Raw genomic sequence first — 22,313 nt, forward strand, 5'->3', positions numbered from 1 at the left:
GAAGTCCATGCAGACTGCTCTGAATACATTGCCCTCGGCTCCAAATCTGGTCACCTGTTCAAAAACTTCAGTCAAGTTGGTCAGACATGACCTCACCCTTAACAAAACCAGGCTGACTGCTCTTGATTAATCCCTGCCTCTCCAAATGCAGAGTAATTCCATTCCTCAGAATTACTTCCAATAGTTTTCCCCACCACTGAGGTTAGACTGACCGGCCTGTAATTTCTTGGTTTATCCCTTGCTCCTTACTTGAATAACGGTCCCACGTTAGCTGTCCACCTATCCCCTGGTACCTCCTCTGTGGCCAGAGAGAAATTGAAAATTATTGCCAAAACCAGATATCTCTCTCAAGGTCACTGCTGGCATCTGAGTGATGATTAAATCCCATGCATTACTGCGTCATTCTTGCTGGAAGATACAATCACAGAAATATAGTGAAGATGTAACGTAGCAACACTGAGATTATGTCAACACCTATACTCCACATAAACAAACACTTCTAGTCCAATTTACATATTCTATTCCCAACAGCCCATCAACCCCTCTTCCTTCATCTACTACGTTAGTCAATCTTGTCTAAAATATTGACATTGTTTATGCTTTACCTGTAACCATAGAAGTGAACTGTACAACCTCAAATTTCTGATGAAAGTTTCTCCTGCCTTTTGTGCTAAATCTCTTCCATTTAACCTTGTGCTGATGCCACCCAACTACAAAATGTCCGTTTGTATCACGTTTGAACCTTTCAGAACCTACATTTCTCTCATGACAAAGGACTTACATTTTCCGATCTACTTCTTGATACCAGGCAGTATTCCAGTGAATCTGCATTACACCCTCTCTCACCTTGCAATGGCAGAAAAAGACAATACAGGACTTAAAGTTATTAACTTCTTGGCCTTTATATTCCACAGTTTTTTAGTTAAAACCTGGCACACCATTGGCCTTTTATGGCCTCTAAGTTAAGTGTTGCCTTTAATGTCCTGTAAACCTCTATAACCAAATCTCTCTGTCCTTGGAGTGCTAAGATTCTTCCATTAAAATAAATACAAAATACCCCCCACAGATGCTGGAGATCCAAAATAAAACCAGTGCATTGGAAAAACTCTGCAGGTTTGGCAGTATCTGTGGACAGAGAGAGTTAATGTCTCAAGTCGAGTTTGACTCTTCTTCACTGAAAGGAGCTGGAAAACCGTTTTTGAAATATATATGCTGTAGACAGAGGGAGAGGAGGAGTGTGTGGAACAGACTGCAGGGTGGCCTATTCCATTCCCCATTTAACCAACAGATGTTCACAGTTTACACTCATTCTCAAGAATTGTTCTGGTAAAACCAACCAATCTGACACCATCCTTTCACATTTGGCTCATTGAGTCTGCTCTGCCATTCAATAGGACCATGACTATGATTATCTTCAACATTACTTTTCCCCGTTACCCAAGTTCCCTTAATGATTAAAAATTTGTCAGTCTTGGCCTTGAATATACTCAATGGCCCAACCTCAACAGCCCTGTTTTGTAGCTTCACTAGATTGACCCTTTGTTCCCCATTATGTCTGATGCTGCTTCTGTCATACCCTCCTGCACTCTTTATTACACCAGGGATCGACTCCTGGCTTGATAGCGATGCTAGGTAAACACTTGTGCTGCTGATGGTACTCATAGTTGACCAGTTGAGATGTTAAATCGGTCAACGTCTGTCCCAGTTAGCAGAGAAGGTGCTGTTGAACATGGAGGACAGTGATTAATCAGCCGAAGGAGGCTGTGACAACCAGCAGACACTTCCTTTCTGATGTTCGACCTGAAGCCATGAGATTTTATGGGGTCTGCAGTCAATGCTGAGGACTCCCAAGGTAACTCCCTCCCAACAGTATACCATTGTGCTGCCACTTCTGCAGTGGGACCGGACATATCCAGGGATAGTGATGTGTTGCATAGGAACATAAGTGTGACTGCATGTAAGGTATGATTCCCTGAGTATGACTCTGTCAGGCTGTTGTTTGCCTAGTGTGTGATACAGCTCTCCACATTTTGGCAGATGTTTGCAAGGAGGACTTAGCAGGATCAACAGGCCATGGGCTCCCGTTGTTTTAGTCAAGGCCAGGCAGTTCATCTTGTTTCAGTCCCTTCTTTGCCATGGTCCATACAATGGAGTGGCTTTCTCAGCTATTCCAGAGACAGTTAAGTGTCGACCACAATGCTGAGACTGGATGCTTCCTGGGGAACAATTAGATAGGTTTTCATAATAATCAACAATGATTTCATCATTAGACTTTTAATTCTGGAGTCATTTTTTATTTTACACCATCTGATACAGTGAGATTCAAACTCAGGTTCCTGGAACATGGAGCTCTGGATTATTAGTCTAGCAACAATACAACTGGGCCATCACCTACCCTTATTCAAACACAATAATTCAAAACTCGGCCACCCATATCTGAACTCGCAACATTTCTGCTCATCTATCACCTGTGTTCACTGCTTACATTAAGTCTACATTTTAAAGTTTGCATCTACATTTTCCAAACCCTCAAAAATGTGGCACTCCTCACCTCTAATCTCCTCCAGCCCTGCAGTACTCCAGGATACCTGCAATCACCTAATTCTGGCTCTTGGGTATTTACAAATGCAATTACCCACCATTAATGGCTGTGCCTTCAACTGCCTCCTTACACTCTCAACCTCTCTTCAAGACTTTCTTTCAACCATTAGCAACAAATGCTGGCCTTGTTTTTGACCAGACTGATCATCTTCCTGTGTGACTTGATGTCCTATAGGTAAGAGCAGCTCAAGTCTGGCTACCCAACAACTGACAGCATCTGAAAAGCTGATAATTTTATGATTATCCATGCATCAATTCTAACTGAATGCATTTTCTTTCAAAAAATACTTAACTGGACAATTGCACAAAGTGTCTCCAGGCTAGTTACTATCTTTGCCATATTACAAACTGCTCTATCCCCCTCACCCAATGCCTTTTGACCTCTACCTTTCCTACTCTAGTCCAAACTAGCCAACCTGAAATCTCAAAATATCCAAAGTCTGGCACTGGCCCGGTCCTGAGGGTGCTGGATGAATTGTAAATCCCTGTACTTTGTTTTATAACACTCCTGTGAAGCACCTTATGACTAAAAACGCTACACAAATGCAATACAATACAAATCCCTGCTCCTCACCTTCTCAAGCATTTTGCCAGCAAACGAAAATGCAAAGAATTTCAAGATAAAATCCATTGCACGGTCTTCTGTCACGGGCTCGGTTGTGTAACAGAATAAAACAGATTTACAATAAACCAAGAGGTCAGTGGACACTTCCCAAAGAGACAAACTAATATTTCAAAAGATTTCCTGTGTCAAAGGGAGATAACTCTTAAGGTTTTAACTGAAGTGAGGTGACAATCCTTGCTAAATTGAGAAGAATTGATCCAGAATCTCACTGTTCACCATGGAAGCAAAACTGACTTTTTTTAATGTAGGATTTGACTCCTTTCAGTTTGCTAGTGTGTTCAATAAAGCACCACAGCTGTTTGTCAAACACTCACATTTTACCACATATCAAAATGGCTCAGTTCAAATATACAGTACATTATAAAACAGGCATCATTGATTGCATGGCAATGGCTTTGCTTTTCGAGTGAGTTTGAACAACAATGAAAATAAATTAACATCTTTTCTGATCAAAATTCAGCCCAACTAACGTGTTTCTCAAATCTTTAAATCCCGATCATGGATCAAAAACATACATATGTAATCCCAAATTTTAACATAAAACAAATTTTAGTTCAAATCAGCAGAGGTTAGCAGTAAAAGTCCAGACTCGAAACTTGTAATGACGAACAATTAACAATCCTGGAGGGTAGGTGAACTAAACAAACCGGATAATGAATGACAGACCTTATAGATGTGCAGATCTGACATAAAACTCAGCCAGTTCATTCACAAGTATTCATGTGCGTCTGGTTTTTACACGTATTCATGTGCGTCTGGTCTTCACACGTATTCATGTGCGTCTGGTCTTTAGCCTTTTGGCTTGTCTCTTTGCATCCTCCTGGCTTGCACCATCTAAACCACCCTGACTGAGTGCCCTCACACCCTGTAAGCGATTTATCAACTGCGTTAGCAACGGGATCAGCTGCAGAGGAAAAGGGAAAAACACGTCCGTTATTACTTAATACAACTCAACTGACATATAAATGAGAATGAAGTTTAAATTATGAAATTATAATTTAAATCATACTTCAAATAAAGAGGAAGGTTATCAAATAATGAGTTAACTTACAGCTGATTAAGTATTAGCAGGAAATCCTAATGGTAAGCCAGGATTCAATAAAAACTTAAGTACGATGCAGCTCCTCAAGTCTGCTCTGCCATTTAATACAATCATTGCTGATCTTAATTCAGCCTCAAAACTCCATGCTTTTACTCATGCCTGGTAAGGAATGGGCATGTTAGGGAAAAGCAGGGCTCACAAACCTATCCAGTCTTTGAGGGACTGGTAAAGATGGTTGGTAAGGGTCCGGCAATCGGTGGTTGGTAAGGGTCCGGCAGTCGGTGGTTGGTAAGGGTCCGGCAGTCGGTGGTTGGTAAGGGTATGGCAGTTGGTGGTTGGTAAGGGTCCGGCAGTCGGTGGTTGGTAAAGGTATGGCAGTTGATGTTGTCTCTGTGGACTTGACTGAAACATCTAACAAAGTCTGTTATGATAGGCTGGTCCAGAAGTTAAGTTGGATAAAAGATTAGCTTGGTCATAGGTGACAGAGGTGAGCTGTGGAAGGGTGTTTTGCTGACTGGAACTGGTGCTCTGCAATGATCAGTACTGGGACTTCTGTTGTCATTTATATATGATTTGGATGAAAATGTAAGTAGTCGGAGTAGTAAACTTGCAGACATCGCAAAATTAAGTGGAGTCGTGGGTAATGGGGAAGTTATCAAATGATACAGCAGTACATAGATCAGTTGGAATGTTGGGCGGAGAAATGGCAGATAAAATTTAATCCAGACAAGTGTGAGCTGATGCGTTTTAGGAGATCAAATTCAACAGAAAAGTCTACAGTAAATGGAGGACCCTTAGTAGCATTAAAATCAACACAGGGATTTGGGGTCCAGGTGCGTAGCTCCCTGAAAAAGGCAACACAAATGGTCAAGATGGTAAGGAGGAGTATGGCATGCTTACCTTTATCGTTTATAAACATTGGAGTATAAACATTGGCAAGAGATAATAAGCTGCATAAAATTTTAATTAGGCCACATTTGGAGTACTGTGTGCATTGAAGACTGAGGAAGCTTTCAAGAAGGTGCAGAAGAGGCTTACCATGATGCTAGGAGAAAGTGAGGACTGCAGATGCTGGAGATCAGAGCTGAAAAATGTGTTGCTGGAAAAGTGCAGCAGGTCAGGCAGCATCCAAGGAGCAGAAGAATCAACGTTACATCGTATCATCGTATACATCGTATCATCCTTCGTCATTTCCTCCACCGCCAACAGACCCTACCACCAAGGATATATCTCCCTCCCCTCCCCTATCAGCGTTCCGGAAAGACCACTCCCTCTGTGACTCCCTCGTCAGGTCCACACCCCCCACCAACCCAACCTCCACTCCTGGCACCTTCCCCTGCAACCGCAGGAAATGCAAAACTTGCGCCCACACCTCCTCCCTTACTTCCCTCCAAGGCCCCAAAGGATCCTTCCATATCCGCCACAAATTCACCTGCACCTCCACACACATCATTTATTGCATCCACTGCACCCGATGTGGCCTCCTATGCATTGGGGAGACAGGCCGCCTACTTGCGGAACATTTCAGAGAACACCTCTGGGACACCCACACCAACCAACCCAACCACCCCATGGCTGAACACTTTAACTCCCCCTCCCACTCCGCCAAGGACATGCAGATCCTTGGCCTCCTCCATTGCCAGATCATGGCAACATGATGCCTGGAGGAAGAGCGCCTCATCTTCCACTTAGGAGCCCTCCAACCACAAGGGATGAATGCAGATTTCTCCATTTTCCTCATTTCCCTCCCCCCACCTTATCTCAGTCCCAACCCTTGGACTCAGCACCACCTTCTTGACCTGCAATCTACTTCCTGGCCTCTCCGCCCCCACCCCCTCTCCGCCTATCACCCTCACCTTAACCTCCTTCCACCTATCGCATTCCCAATGCCCCTCCCCCAAGTCCCTCCTCCCTACCTTTTATCTTAGCCTGCTTGGCACACCCTCCTCATTCCTGAAGGGCTTATGCCCGAACGTCGATTCTCCTGCTCCTTTGATGCTGCCTGACTTACCATGATGTTGCCTGGATAGGAGTGTATTGGCTATAAGGAAAGGCTGGACAAACTTGGATTGGCTTTCATTAGAACATCAGAGGATGAGGGGTGAGATGACAGTAGTAGATAAAATTATGAGAGGCATGGTTAGAGTGGACAGTTGGAGTCTTTCACCCAGGATGGAAATGTCAATTACTAGGGAGCATAGGCTTAAGGTGACAGGGGGAAAGTCTAAAGGATATATGTGAACAAATCTTTTTTATATAGAGGGTGCTTGGTGCCTGAAATGTGCTGCTCGGGAAGCGGTAAAAGCAGAAACGATTGCAATATTTAACAAGCATTTAGACCGACATATGAACAGGCAGGGAATAGAAGGATACGGACCACATACAGGCAGATGGGATTAGTTTAGAATGGCGTCATGTTTGGCACAGAGATGGTAGGCCGAAGGGCCTGTTCCTGTGCTGTGCAAATCTATATTCTTTCATTCCAGGAAAGAATACAGAATCTCACAGCACAGGAACATACCATAAACTCTCCATAAGCCTTTAACCCATTAATAGTTAAAAATCTGTCCATCTCCTTAAATTGACACAACGTTTCTGCATTCTATCGCACTTGAGGTTGTAGTAAACTCCACAAAATAATGTAGAGGAAAGATCTCGGAGGGTTCCTTACGTATGACAAAATTTCATTTCTTGCAAACAATCGTGACAGGAATTCACCATTGTGACCAAGGCAACACTAACTAAAATAATAAGTCTAACGCAGTGAGTAAATGAATTAAAATGCTATGAATTTATTTTTCTGTGGCCTAAATATTCACCAAACTATGGAGAAGGGTTAAAGAAAAAAGCTCACAGAAACAAAACAGCATAATGTATTATATGAATTTATGACTGCACATGACACAGTAGATAAGAGCTCCATGGTTTGCTAGGAAAATTAATGCCACGTGAAATTAGACTGCACAAATCGTTTTTTTTAAATCAAATGTGGTACAAATGAAATACATCCAGTGTGCAAGATAAGATTACAACAAAATCTCCTTTTCTGCCACAAATCAGCAACAAACATTTTAAAGCCCCATCACTTCACAATCCTGAAAATGCTTTCTCAATCCTTGTACAAAAAATGTGAGGAACTGTTATTAAGGGTTCATACGTGGCTCACCAAACCAAGCAACTGTATTAAATTAACAATTTTGCAGATCTTTGTGCTAATACCATTATTTGGGGATCGCACAACACATCATTTTGTTGATTTTTTTTAAGACGGTGGTCAGATATTGATAGAAAAATAACCGCGTCACAGCTCCAATGAAGATTATTAATGCTGCCATTTTACTTTGAATGATTCCTACTAAAAACAAAATTCTTGCTAAATATATTCTTAATCCTACCCTATCAATGAAATTCACAAAGGGAAAGGGAAAGTCCCATACTTTTATGTTATTGGATACACAAATATTTGATTTGATTTATTATTGTCACATGTACCTAGGTACAGTGAAAAGTTTTGTTTTATGTGCAGTGCAGGCAGACCACACCATACAAACTGCATCAGGGTAATAGAACAGAGTGAGGAATATACTGTTACAGCTGCAGAGAAGGTGCACAGACAGCGAAATCAACATTAAATTAAAAATTTGACAGGTCCATTCAGAAGTCTAATGTCAGCGGGGAAGAAACTGTTTTTTTTCACAAGTACTAGCCTCAAAACAACTGATGCTGGAGAAACTTAGCAGATCTGGGAGCATCTCCTTACTCTCGCTTCACAGATACTGCCAGAGTTTCTCCAGCACTTTCTGATCTCCAGCAATGGTAGTACTTTGTTTTTATTATAGCCTATACTGGCTGTTGTATTATTTGTCCACTCTTCTGGTAAATAGAACTTCCTAATTTGCTGGAAATCTGAGATAATCCAAGTGAGCAGACACTCATTTCATCAATAAGACCTTGGTGCAAATTAGTTCGAATATATTCGCCAGTTAGGATGTGAAACAGTCGGTAGCACAAAGTCCAAGTACAGTGTAATATTATCTTTTATGATGATACCTAATCCACTACGTCAGTTCCTTGTATTATTATATCTCTGCCTTCCATGCAGAATCAACTCCCACAGAGTCTTTTTTGGAATAATTCAAGCGAATGACTGAATTAATAAACCTATCAATTTAGGACATTTTTTTCAATGTCCTCCCAACCCACACGCATGGGAAAAAAATCAAGAGAATCTGACATTTGATGACAACATTAAAATACTTATTTTGTGACCCACGCTTTAGTCGAATAAGCTCCAGTCATACTGAACGGAATTACTCCCAACAGATTTTATATTTGTCAACCTACAGTGGAAAAGCATTTGTGTCCTAATATTCTGGACTAATTTGGACAATTCATATTCATATTTTTATTATTTATGCATCTAGCTTGAAATTCTATTTGCATTATGTCATAAATGATTTGCATAATACTTGTGTATAAATGTTATTAATTTCCAGTAGTAGCCTTTTTAAAAACAAACATCATTATTTTGTACATGAAAATACTGAATAAAATGGTCATGTGCTGTCCCCAGCTGCATAGAATCCCGATATAATTTGATGGGAAACTTTACCTTGTCGTGATTGTAACCAGCCAGAAGCAGGAGCAGAGTAAGAGGCAAGGCAATGTACGATCCCTGGGCCACATCCTGCTCAGCAAGCCTTCTCTGCAACAAGACACGGTCGCACAGTCAGATTACATCCTTTCTTCTTCTTCTTTAGAGTTATACAGCACGGAAGCAAACCCTTCAGTCCAACCCGCCCATGCCGACCAGATATCCTAACCTAATCTAGTCCCATTTGCCAGCATTTGGCCCATATCCCTCTAACCCTTCCTGTTCATATTCCCATCCAGATGCCTTTTAAATGTAATTGTAGCAGCCTCTGGCAGCTCATTCCATACATCTAACATACAAGATAGTCAGAGATTTAGACAAGGTGGACAGGGAGAGCCTTTTTCCAAGTGTGTGGATGGCAAACACAAGGGGACACAACTTTAAAGTGAGGGGAGATAGGTATAAGACAGATGTCAGAGGTAGTTTCTTTACTCAGTGAGTAGTAAGGGTATGGAATGGTTTGCCTGCACCAATAGTAGATTCGCCAAGTTAAAGTGCATTTAAGTTGTCTTTAGACAGGCAAATGGACATACATGGAATAATATAGGTGGGATGGACTTCAGATTAGTATGACAAGGTGGCGCAACATTGAGGGCCGAAGGGCCTGTACTGCGCTGTAATGTTCTATGTAACACCCTCTGTGAGAAAAAGTTGCTGCTTAGGTCCCCTCTAAATCTTTTCCCTCTCACCTTAAACCTATTCCCCAATGGTTTCAAATAAAATTACACTGAGCTGGTTATAAGCCTGACATCCTAAAAGACATTTTTGCTTGTGTACATGAGAGATTTAGTTGCACAGCATAAAAACAGGCACGGAACTACCAACTAAAGAAAAGTGACTCTCATAATCTTTCCCCTACATATACACAAAAGTAACAGCTTTAAAAATTGCTCAGAGACCTGACCAAGTGGGATAATGAAAGCATAGTTACACAGATGTCATTATAAATCAAAAATCCATTTGTGTAATGTGCAGTGGAACGGATTTACTTTGACTGTCATAAACTCACATTAAAGCACAATGCCTTCACAGAATTTCAGTAATTCCCACAGAAATTCCGCACTTTTCCCTCAGTGACACAATTACTTAGTCAGGCCACCACTGCAATGATGGAAAACGTCTCCAGAACTACTCTCATTGCTTCCAAACCAAATCAGACTTAACAGCTCATCAAAAAGAAAAACTCCAAAGTTTAATAACAAAATCATAGCTGCAACCTCATCAATTCTTCCTTAAAATGGAACGTACACTGGCAATAGTCTACATATTTTGACAATGACAATAAAAATAAATTATAATCATAGCTAAAGATGACAGTTCATGGCTGTTTATGTACTTCAATATAACATAAATCCAATTTGTTGATGACGTTTTAAAATCTATTCTCAGGATATGGGTGTTCCTAGCAATTATTGCCCAGTTCTAACAAACCCTTCACAAGGCCCATCAACCCCAAATTTTCTTTCCCCCGCCACTGCTTCCATCTCCCTCTCTAGTCACTGACTCACGGTGCATTGTACACAAACTTAGCATCCCAGCTGAAACAAAAAGAGAAACTGCTAGGTAAACTCAGCAGGTCTGGTAGCATCTGTGGAGAGAAAAAGCTGAAATGTGTTGCTGGAAAAGCGCAGCAGGTCACGCAGCATCCAAGGAGCAGGAGAATTGACATTTCGGGCATGAGCCCTTCTTCAGGAAGTCCTGAAGATGCTGCCTGACTTGCTGCCCTTTTCCAGCAACACATTTTCAGCTCTGATCTGCAGTCCTCACTTTCTCCTCTGGAGAGAAAGCAGAGTTAACACTTCAGGTCTGGTAACCCTACTATCTGACCCTGGTCTGAGATTCCAGCTCCAAATCATTTCAATTGCCACAACTATGCTTTCTCACTTCTGAAATATTATTTTCTCTGCTTGTCCCTCAGCTCACCTGCTGCTCAAACACTCAAATCCTGGATTTGCCTACCTCTAAACTACAATGCTATCCAGCTTATCTATTATTCTCCCTCCAAAAACCTAAACTTAGCAATTCCTTTGATGCTAAAATCACCACATATTCAGTTGAACCATCACTGCTGTTGCTCAGTACTAACTCTTGCCTCCTAAATGCTTCCAATTGAAAACACAGTTGGCCGGAAATTGGTATGTTTTCTCTTAACTGTAGAAGATTAATTTGAAATGTAGGTAAGACACATGCTAACAACGCCATTCACAGACTGTAAGATAAATTAAATGTGTTTGAAATTGCAATATCAAAAAGCACTCTGACAAAGTAACATGGAAAAAAGCAAAGTCAGTATTCCAGCCACTTGAGAGCTGCGGAGAAGTGCAGAGAACTCGAAATAAAAGCTGGAATAATGCAGATGCTGAAAATCAAAATAAAACAGGTCTGGTAGCATCTGAGGAGAGAAATCAGAGTCACCCTGACCTGAAAACATTAACTCTGACTTCTCTCCGCGATGCTACCAGACTTGAACTTTTCCAGCAATTTCTTTTTTTTTGCCGAAATCTCTTCTGGAGGGCAGCAAAAGAAGGATTGATTTAGACATGGTTGGATGATAGATGTCACAGAGCGGTTGCAGGAAAACTATAGTGGTTATGTGAGGACAATTCAGGTAAAATAAGGGTTATACTGTGACAGCAACCCCCTCGCAGGATCAATCGCTGAAGATTAAGAGGTAATTTGATTGAGGTGTTTGAAACTCAAAAAGGATTTTGATAGCTTTTCAGAACCCACCCCATTTTGTCTCACGGGATAAATCGAAAACAAGGGGGACACCACTTCAAAATTTGAGCTAGACCATTCAGAAGAGAAATTAATAAACACCCTTTCACAAATTGTTGTAAAACTTAGGAACTCACTCCTGCACAATGGAAATGGATGGGAAGGCACAGTTGGAGCTGTCGCCAAAGGTGACAAGGGATATTGACCAAAGGCAGGTCGATGGAGCTGAGATGGAGGGGTAAAATAATTTGGGAGCAAGCCTGCTTGGCCTGTTTCTGCACGTGGTTATCCTGAAATGTTTATCCTCATGCTCAGGCCCCTCACCTCCCCATCTCTGTGACTCTGAGAAATCTGTGCACCTTCAACTGTGGGCTCTTGTCCATCCTCTTTGTGCCTCATCCCATCACTCAGCCCATAAGCTCTGTAACTCTCCTCCCTCCCACCTCTCTCTCTCACACACACACACACACATACCCTCTTTCTCTCCTTCAAGACATTACTTAAAACTCACCAGGATTTAGTCATATATTCCAATGATTTCTTTTGGCTCAGTATCAGAGTGTGCCTGCTTAGGATCTTCTGCAGGATTTTGGGATGTTTTACTGTGATCAAGGTGCTCAATAAAGTCAGAGATGTACAGCATGGAAACAGACCCTTCAGTCCAACCTATCCATGCTGACCAGATATCCCAACTCAATCTAGTCCCACCTGCCAACACCCGGCCCATTTCCCTCCAAACACTTCCTATTCATATACCCATCCAAATGTCTCTTAAATGCTGTAATTGTACCAGTCTCCACCACTTCCTCTGGCAGCTCATTCCATTTACATACCACCCTCTGTCTGAAAAAGTTGCCTCTTAGGTCTCTTTCCTCTCTCACCCTAAACCTATGCCCTCTAGTTCTGGACTCCCCGACCCCAGGGAAAAGACTTTGCCTATTAACCCTATCCATGCCCCTCATAAATGAAGGCAAATTGTTGCTGAAGGTGGTGCTGGATCTTCTTCTTGAGCAATGTGATACCATGGAGTGACTTCCTTGGTCAGCACAAGAGGATAGCTAAGAGTCAACCATACTATAACGTAGAGCTGCAGTCAAATGCAGAGCTGACTGGAAAGCTGGTTAAGCTTTCTCTACAGGACATTAGTGAACCACATGTTTTCTACAATAATCCTGCAGCTTCCTGGACACTAATTCAAATCAGTATTGCTGAATTGAGCATCAAAGCAGATCGGGAAGAATGAGCAAAGCGAATGGTCAGGACTTGGTGCACATTTGAGGATGTAGACAGGAGTGTTGTAAATGAGCTAAAATTTATGGAGGATGGAAGGTGGAAAACTGGCTAGGAGAGGACTGGAATAGTTGACTCATTGGTATCTTAGAGTTTTGGAAATAAGACTAATGTCTGAGCCTCCTGGCATTAAATTTAGTCTGTACAAACTCACAGCTTTACCGCAATTAACAGTCACTTTGTTAACTGCTACTTTTAAGGTGGCGCTACCTGAAACTGTCTCCTATGCTCAAGAAGAAAACAGCAGCATAAAGCCAACATAAAACTATTTAAAACTACTGTAGTGAGACTAACATTTATAACGATAACTGAATCATTTGCTGAATGACCTATTGACAAGAAATGAGATTCTGCTTAAAAAACATTGCTTACTGAGTTCAGTAAAATTCAATGCGGTGTGTTAAAGTTAATTAGGTGACAGCAGATTCAATTAAAATAAAACAGGACAATTTAGCCTTTACAGTCTCCAAAACAGATTTCAGTTTTAAATTTAAAAGTGAAGAAATGCAGTGCACACCTGGTTAAAGATCACAGCTCAGTGATTATTGCAATAGTTTGGATTCAATTAATTTTGTCCTCATCAGAGTGCAATGCTTCAAAGTAACACATAAACAAGTATAATCATCTGTCAATGTTAACTCAAAAGCATTTCAACAGTTTTCTACAATGAATTGCCATGGATGTCGCCATTAAATATGGATTCATGTCTAATGTTGGTTAGATAGAGGCCAGGCAAAGGTTTTTACACTAGTTTGATTCCATCTCACACACCACCAACTCTAACCACATGGATTACCTGCTCCTAACCCTGCCATACCATAGATTAGAACCATAGAATCCCCAGTATGGAAGCAGGCCGTTCAGCCCATTGAGTCATACCAACCATCCAAACAGCATCCCACACCAACCAACACATTCCCCTACACTATCCCTGTAATCCTGTATTTCCCATGGCTAAGTCACCTAACCTGTATAATTCTGGACATTATGGGCAATTTAGCATAGCCAATCCACCTAGCCCATACATCTTTGGACTGGAGGAGGAAACCAGAGCACCTAGAGGAAACACACACTGACACAGGGACAATGTGCAAACTCCAAACAGAGAAGTGCCTGAGGCTGGAATCGGACCCTGGTCTCTGGTGCTGTGAGGCAGCAGTGCTAACCACTGTGCCACCGGCCTCCCTAACAGGTAACAACACCCTACTGTAACACAATAACAATACAATACCATACTAGATAACAACAGGGAAACAAGTTAATTCACGTGTTCTTAAAAACAATTATCTTTAATCACTGACTTACCGAAGGGCTGAACATAAGGGTAATGTGTTTATGGTAGCCAGTTGCACTAAAGGATATTTGAGGTAAGATGTACTCATACAGTGACTTGGGCAAAGTCGACTCCAAGGCCACTACATAGTTCTGCAACAAATAAGCAAGAATTTCATTCCTAGATAACGTTGGACAGAAATACGTTGCTGAGGCCAAGAAAAGTGCTTGCATTCATTTACACAATTTAGCTGAATACTGTTCACTCTACAGAAAGCAAACGTACCTCGCCATCTCTTAACAATGGTGGGAAATGGAAAAAAAGTGACTGTCCCAGCGATACCGTTTGAATGGGGTTATCCAGGTTTTCACTTTTATACAGCACCACCTGAATAAATTAGAAATATACTTTATAGCCCATGTTTTAAAAAAATTACATTTCAAATATTTGTATTATTTACAATACTCAAGAGCAACTCGGGATGGGGTGTAAGTGCTGGGCTGGCCAGCAAGGCCCACATCCCATGACTGAATTTCAAAACACTATGCTATAGATTTTTAAGATGTATTAAGTTGGACAAACTGACCTATCAAAACGTAGCAATTTAGGTTAGAACAACAGATTGGACACTAGATGTGAGATAGGGATAGCACCTCAACCTGAGCTACAAATCTTCTCAAAAAACTCACTAGATGAGCAATACACAATGCCACCGGAAATTTCACCTCATATCCACACACTACACCCTCTGTCATCCACTTTTGTACATCATAGATCATGAGACAGATTATAAGACAGAGTCATACAGCATGGAAACAGACCCTTCGATCCAACTCATCCATGCCAACCAAGTTTCCCAAACTAAAACCAGAATCCCTCTAAACTTTTCCACTCATGTACCTGTCCAAATGTTGTAACTGTACCTGTCAATTCATTCCGTTTATGACCAACTCTCTGTGTGAAAAACTTGTCCCTCACATCCCTTTTAAATCTTTCTCCTCTCATCTTAAAAATACGCTGCCTAGTTTTGAATTCCCCTACCCTATTCGTCTTATCCATGCCCCTCATGACTTTATAAATCACTACAAGGTCTCTCAGCTCTAGTGAAAAACTTCCCAGCCTATCCAGCCTCTCCTTTATACCTCAAACCTTCCAGTCCTGGTAACGTCCTTGTAAATCATTTCTGCACCACCCTTCCCCCAACCCCATGAGTTTGTTCCACCATTCGATCATGTTATTGATATGTTTCTCAACCCGGTCTCCAGCTTTCTCCCTTTAGCCCTTCATCCCCTTACTAATCAAGGACATAGATTAGATTAGATTACTTACAGTGTGGAAACAGGCCCTTCGGCCCAACAAGTCCACACCGACCCGCCGAAGCGCAACCACCCATACCCCTACATTTACCCTTACCTAACACTACGGGCAATTTAGCATGGCCAATTCACCTGACCCGCACATCTTTGGACTGTGGGAGGAAACCGGAGCACCTGGAGGAAACCCACGCAGACACGGGGAGAACGTGCAAACTCCACACAGTCAATCGCCTGAGTCGGGAATTGAACCCGGGTCTCTGGCGCTGTGCGGCAGCAGTGCTAACCACTGTGCCACCCTATCTTTGTGTGAAATACACTCAGTGACTTGGCCTCCACAGCTCTCCGCAGCAATGAGTTCCACAGATTCCCCACCCTCTGGCTGAAGAAATTCCTCCTCATCTCAATTCTGAACAGTTCTCCCTTCACTGAGGCTGTCCTTGGGTCATTGTCTCTTCTACTAGTGGAAACATTTTCTCCACATCCACGCTATCCAGGCCTCTCAGTATTCTCTAAGTTTCATTGAGATACTCCTTCATCCTTCTAAACTCCATCAAGTACAGACCCACAGTCCTCAACTGCTCCTGATATGACAAGCCCTTCATCCCTGGGATCATTCTTGCAAACTTCCTCTGGACCCCTTGTCCTGGAAAGTGGGGAGAGAAAACCAGAAAACAGCAATCATACGTTCTCTGTATCCTGTCCCTAAGAAACTAAATAAAAGAATTCCTTTGTGAAAAGATAAGACCGGGTTGTTTAACTAGCTGAGTTAAATCCTACACAGAAAGGAAAACTTGTCCAGACCTCTGGGGAGAAGTGAGAAAGTGGTCCAGGAGAACCGGCTCTTCAAAGCAAGAGCAAAGATATGATGGGCCAAATGGCCTCCTTCTGTACTGAAAATGGGTAAAGTTGCCACAGTTTTATCAGACCATAGGGCTACTCTCCTATCAGACAGAAATGATTGGTGCTTCTCACATTCAAGCGTCACCAAGCCCCAAAGGGAGTTTTGGCAGGGGGGGGGGGGGGGGGGGGGGGGGGGGGGGGGGGGGGGGGAGGTGAGTGAGGTTGAGAAGGAGAGTTCCTCATGATAACCTCAGGTGGTGCAGGAGTTGAACCCATACTGTTGGTGTCAGTCTGCATCTCAAACCAGTCATCCAGCCACTGAGCTAACCGACTCCCAACCATTCTATGATTGCGAACTGGAGGTATCAGAAGAGAATGCAGCAGTAAACTCTTATCGAAAGAAAGTAAGCTGACATACCCGTAAAGTAGAAAGGTGTTCAGGTGAGGTGATAACATTGCCACTTAAATCAAACTGATTAATCTGTCGGAATGCTAGAATATTCACACCTTCAATATCACTGCTGTCAACCTGAACAAAGGATACACAGAGAAAGTAGAACAGCTGGGTTAATGATATCACTATTGTTTCTCAACTTCAGTATGATTAACAAAACAAAACCTTATCCACAAAAGCACATAAAGGCAATATTTATTCTGAGAGTAATCTCCTGTGGAAGCTTTTAAAATTAATGATAGTGATTAGACGGGCATCATTCTACATTTTAAAATAAGCATTTTGAACAGATTTATAAATCTAAATTTTACATCTAATGAAAGTAAGATAATGTGTATACTGAAAATCTGAAACAAACGCAAAGTGCTGGAGAAACTCTGCAGAACTGTGAAAAGAGAAACAGAGTTAACATTTCATGTCCAGTATGACTGGACTTCAGAACTGCTTTTTACTGGAACTGAAATGTTTACTGTTTTTCTCTCTCCACAGACGCGACCAGACTTGTAGATTTTACATCTACAGTATTTATCATGGATCTTCAGATTCTGGTCAGGTTAGAAACTGTGCCAGTCCTCAGCCAGGAGGTGGCAGAAGTGAGAAACTGCACAGATCCACAACAGTAATATGGAGATATGAGGGCCACTCCCGGCACCACATTCAGGAGCATTTCAAAAAGAACCTTATGTGGACGTTTCTTCAAAAGCTTCCAACAATCCCAAAAGCACCAACGGTTATACAGCTGCAGCTCGTGTGTTAACTTCAGGATGCCTGAATACAACTAATGCAAGTTTTTGTGGAGTCGGCCTTAAAGCTAGATACTAAGTAGCATCGGTGTGATTTTTAATCAGAAACGTAATTGGGGCAGGATGGTGGCTCATTGGTTAGCACTGCTGCCTCGCAGCAACAAGGTCCCAGGTTCGATTCCACCCTCAGGCGTCTGTCTGTGAAGTTTGCATATTCTCCCCGCAGGTTTCCTCTGGGTGCTCCGGTTTCCTCCCCCAGTCCAAAGATGTGCAGGTCAGGTGAATTGGCCATGCTAAAGTGCCCATAGTGTTAGGTGCATTAGTCAGAGGGAAATGGGTCTGGGTGGGTTACTCTTCGGAGAGTCAGTGTGGACTAGTTGGGCTGAAGGGCCTGTTTCCACACTGTCAGGAATCTAACCTAATCGAATCTAACATTTAGGTCAGTCCAAGTTCAGATGAACAATGGGGAGGGTTAGCACTGATGCCTCAGCGTTACAGATCCTGGTTCAATTCCAGCCTTGGGCAACTGTCTGTGTGGAGTTTACACATTCTCCCTATGTCTGCGTGGGTTTCTTCTGGGTGCTCCTGTTTCCTCCAAAGTTCAAAGATATGCAGGTCAGGTGAATTGGCCATGCTAAATTATTTATGGTGTGTAGATTAGGTACATTAGTCAGGAGAAATGTAGAGTAATAGGGTAGGGGAATGGGTCTGGGTGGGTTACTCTTCAGAGGGTCGGTGTAGACCTGTTGGCCCAAATGGCCTGTTTTCACACTGTAGGGATTCTATGATATGTTATGATATTCCATGAATACTGAATCACAGAATCCCTACAGTGCGGAATGGGACCATTCAGCCCAACAATTTTGCACTGAACCTCCGAAGGGGCATCCCACCCAGAACCCCCCACCAAACTATCCCTGTAATCCTGCATCTACCAAGGCTAACCCACCTAGCCTGCACATCCACAGAAATTATAGGAAAATTTAGCGTTGTCAATCCATCGAGCATAAAACTTAACATAAACAAAAACAGAAATTGCAGGAAAAACTCAGGAAACCTGGCAGCATCTGTTGAGAGAAAACAAAGTTAATATTTTGGATCAAATTCTGAAGTGAAGAATTGAAGGAGGGTCAACGGACCCAAAACATTAACTCTGATTGCTCTTCACAGATGCTGCCAGACCTGCTGAGCTTTTCCAGCAATTTCAGTTTTTGTTTCTGATTTCTAGCAACCGCATACCTTTGGACTGTGGGAGGAAACCAGAGTACCCAGAAGAAACGGGTAGAACGTGCAAACTCCACGCAGCCAATCGTGCAAGTCCCTGGCACTGTGAGGCTGCAATGCTAACCACTGAGCCACTAGAGAAGCAGAAACCTGTTGCCAAACGGTTATTATCAGCAGATCTTTGTTTTTGGAAATGCAGCAGTATTTGCTGACTAATATCACTATTCAGTGGGAAGGAAGGTAAAAGTGCAAGCTATTCATCAGTCACATGTCTACATATGTGGGCAGTATGATAATAGCAGCTAATCCCCTCAAGGAAAGTGGAAGTGGGAGTACAGACAATTATAGTCAATGGACTGCAGATTGGCTGCAGATGTCCTTATAGCCAATGGCACCATTTCTTAACTGGCTTCCTAGTTGGACAGCACTGACGGACAGTGAGACAATGTCCATTGTCACTGTCAGGCAGCTGTGACAGGGCCTGGTGCTACAATGGCAGAGGTAACAGCCCATTCTGATGCCTGAAAATTCCTGTGACAGGCTTTACAATCTTGCATTACAGCACCATGCTTCATAAACAATCTCTCTCTGTCAATTTATTCAGGTCTGTGGTGCAGGACACAGCAGAGCGAACACAGATACTCCCTAAGTTCCAATGCCTGCATAATGAGGATTCTCTTTTAATATTCTCTCATTTGTGTCCAAAGTTACAATTAATCAGCATTTTGAGGAATTAACATTTGCAAATCTTTTAGAATTCAGATGATTACATTTTATGAGCAGAATTTTTCTCGTGTTCTTTAAAAGATTGACAAAACAAAATCTGAAATTTCAGAGAAAGAAATGGCTTAAAACTTCAGGCCCAGTCCAGATATACAGTTCAATTCCATCCTAAAAAAAAGGTCAGCTTTTGTTTAAATAGTTCATATAACTCTAAGCCATTTTGTCTGCAACCACTATTAAAGGATCATGTATAACAGCAGGAACACATGCAGCACTGTAGATCTCTGCTCAGTTCTCCGGTTTCCAAAGATCCTTCTAACTCAACCACTACAGCATGAAACCAATCTCAGAACTTCAAAAATGTGGCTAAAATCTTAAACATAAACACAAGAAATTCTTTGCTCAACTAACCTTGACAGCACGATACTGGGGTAGTGCTCTCTCTATGTGGTCATTGCCTTCAACTTTCAGCTGAATATGGTACACACAATTGGGCTACAGAGAAAAGACAGGCAAAATTCAATCATTCAATATTCTTTTCAAAAGCTTTCAAAACCAGGCATTTAACATCACTAACTAATTCAGTTGATAATTCATGTAAGAAATTTTAAAATGCTAAAGATGCAGGGACATTTGCACAATGCATTCAAGCTCCAACCTATGTGATTTATATGCATACTAATTATATTAACATTCTTATTTATTTTATAAAATTTATCTTTAGAGTTTGGATTCTTGAATCTGAATGAGTAGCATTGGGTTTTCTGAGTGTCTGAAGGTGTTTAATGATTAACTTGTGTGTATTTCTGTAGCTAGAATAATTTTTTAATTGAAACACAGTGAGAGAGAAAGGCTTCCTGGAGAGCAATGGGGATTTGTGTACAGTAGGCCAACTTTACAAGTAAACAAGGTAAACTGCTGTGCATTAGGCTCCAGTTGGAAGGTCAGGGCTGATTATTTCCCTTTGATTAGGGGAAGCACTGATGGCTGAAAAATATAAAGGTCTTTTTACACAGTTTGAGTGGTTCATGGAACATAGAACAATACTGCGCAGAACAGGCCCTTCGGCCCTCGATATTAACCTTATCCATACCCCTCATGCCTTGAAGATTATTTGAAGCTGAGAACATTTAACCTAGGTTACATGATGAATCATGAAAGAAGTTATCAGATTTTTGTGACTGGGAATTAAAGTCACAGCTAAATCAGAGAAGAACATTTTTCTCTGGTGAATGAGTACTGCAGTGGGATGCTGCTAGGAATAATGGAGTTTTATTTTTACAGTGTGTGTCTAAATCTTTAAATGTGTGTTATACGTAAATAGTTTGGTTTGTTCTATTATTTATGTTTTTGCAAAATAAACTTCTGTTTGATTGTCAAAACCAAACCTGCAGCATTGTGTGTTAATGTTTCAGTGAGAAAAATCCCTGTTAAAAACTTAAAAAAAAACAATCAAGCCAGATTTTCAGTCCGGTTTCCAACTTGTCCAGTAGTGATATCACCAGTATCACAATATTAATACCAATGTTAATTTGGAGAATTGGGAAGCATAGTCATTATTTACAACAGTGTTTGCTCCTGCTGTTGGGGAGGTTTTAAAATAATGTGGCAGGGGGCTGGGAATCAGAAGAGAAGACAAATAGACAGCAAAGTGGAGAGTGGAGACTGTAAGAATCATGAAGATAGCATTAATAAGGGGAAGAGTAGGCAGACAGCAGGTGAACGCAAAAGAATTGGTAGTCTGAAGTGCATATACTTTAGTGCAAGGAGTATAGTGGTAAGGCAGATGAACTTAGGGCTTGGATTGGTGCCTGGGAGTATGACGTTATTTGCAATCACAGAGACTTGGTTGAAGGAAGGGAATGATTGGCAACTAAATGTTCCAGGATATAGATGCTTCAGACATGACAGGGAGGGAATAAAAAAAGGGGGTTGGGGCAGGGAGTTGCATTGCTAGTCAGGGATGATATCACGGCTGTGCTAAAGGAGGACACAATGGAGGCCTTCAGTTGTGAGGCAGTATGGGTGGAGCTGAGACATAAGAAGGGTGCAGTTACATTGTTGGGACTGTATTACAGGCCTCCCAACAGTGAGCGTGAAGTAGAAGAAGAAATAGATAAACAGATTATGGAAAGATAAGGAGACAACAGGGTACTGGTGATGGGAGATTCTAATTTTCTGAACATTAACTGAAATACACTTAGTGTCAGAGTCTGGATGGGGCAGAATTTATAAGAAGCATCCAGGAGAGTTTTCTAGAGCAGTATGTCAATAGTCCAACAAGGGAAGAGGCCATATTGGACCTGGTACTGGGGAATGAGCCAGGACAAGTGGTAGACATTGCGGTGGGGGATTTCTTTGGGAACAGTGACCACAATCCCGTAAGTTTTAGGATACTCGTAGACAAAGATGAGAGTGGTCCTAAAGCCACTTTCAAGGGAGTACTAAACTGGGTCAAGGCCAAATACATCAAAATTAGGCAGGAGCTGAAAAATGTGGATTGGACACAGCTATTTGAAGGACAGTCCACTTTTGAAATGTGGAAGGCTTTCAAAGATAGGGCAGGATAGGCATGTCCCGTTGGAAAGACAAGATTCGTGAACCGTGCATGACAAGCGAAATCGTACAACTAGCCAAGAGGAAAAGGGAAGCGTACATAAGATCCAGACAGTTAAGGACAGAACGGGCCCTGGAGGAATATTGGGAGAGAAGGACCAGTCTTTATCAAGGAATCAAGCGGGCTAAAAGGGGTCATGAAATAGCTTTAGTGATCAGAATTAAGGAGAATCACGAAGTCTTTTATTCTTATA

General features: G+C 41.9%; 1 protein-coding gene across 1 annotated transcript in view; it reads right to left on the minus strand.

Moving 5' to 3' along the window:
- Positions 1-3,522: 3,522 nt before the first annotated feature.
- Positions 3,523-22,313, minus strand: part of nomo (nodal modulator) — an 89,422-nt gene continuing 70,631 nt past the window's right edge. The window contains exons 26-31 of the mRNA XM_060840423.1: positions 19,915-19,998; positions 16,778-16,888; positions 14,489-14,590; positions 14,236-14,355; positions 8,881-8,973; positions 3,523-4,130 (exon numbers count right to left, since the gene is read on the minus strand). Of these exons, the coding sequence (XP_060696406.1) occupies positions 3,999-4,130; positions 8,881-8,973; positions 14,236-14,355; positions 14,489-14,590; positions 16,778-16,888; positions 19,915-19,998 (642 nt within the window). The 3' untranslated portion in view covers positions 3,523-3,998. The remainder of the gene's footprint in view (positions 4,131-8,880; positions 8,974-14,235; positions 14,356-14,488; positions 14,591-16,777; positions 16,889-19,914; positions 19,999-22,313) is intronic.

This window comes from Hemiscyllium ocellatum, chromosome 20, assembly GCF_020745735.1.
Source record: "Hemiscyllium ocellatum isolate sHemOce1 chromosome 20, sHemOce1.pat.X.cur, whole genome shotgun sequence".
Classification (NCBI taxonomy): Eukaryota; Metazoa; Chordata; class Chondrichthyes; order Orectolobiformes; family Hemiscylliidae; genus Hemiscyllium; species Hemiscyllium ocellatum.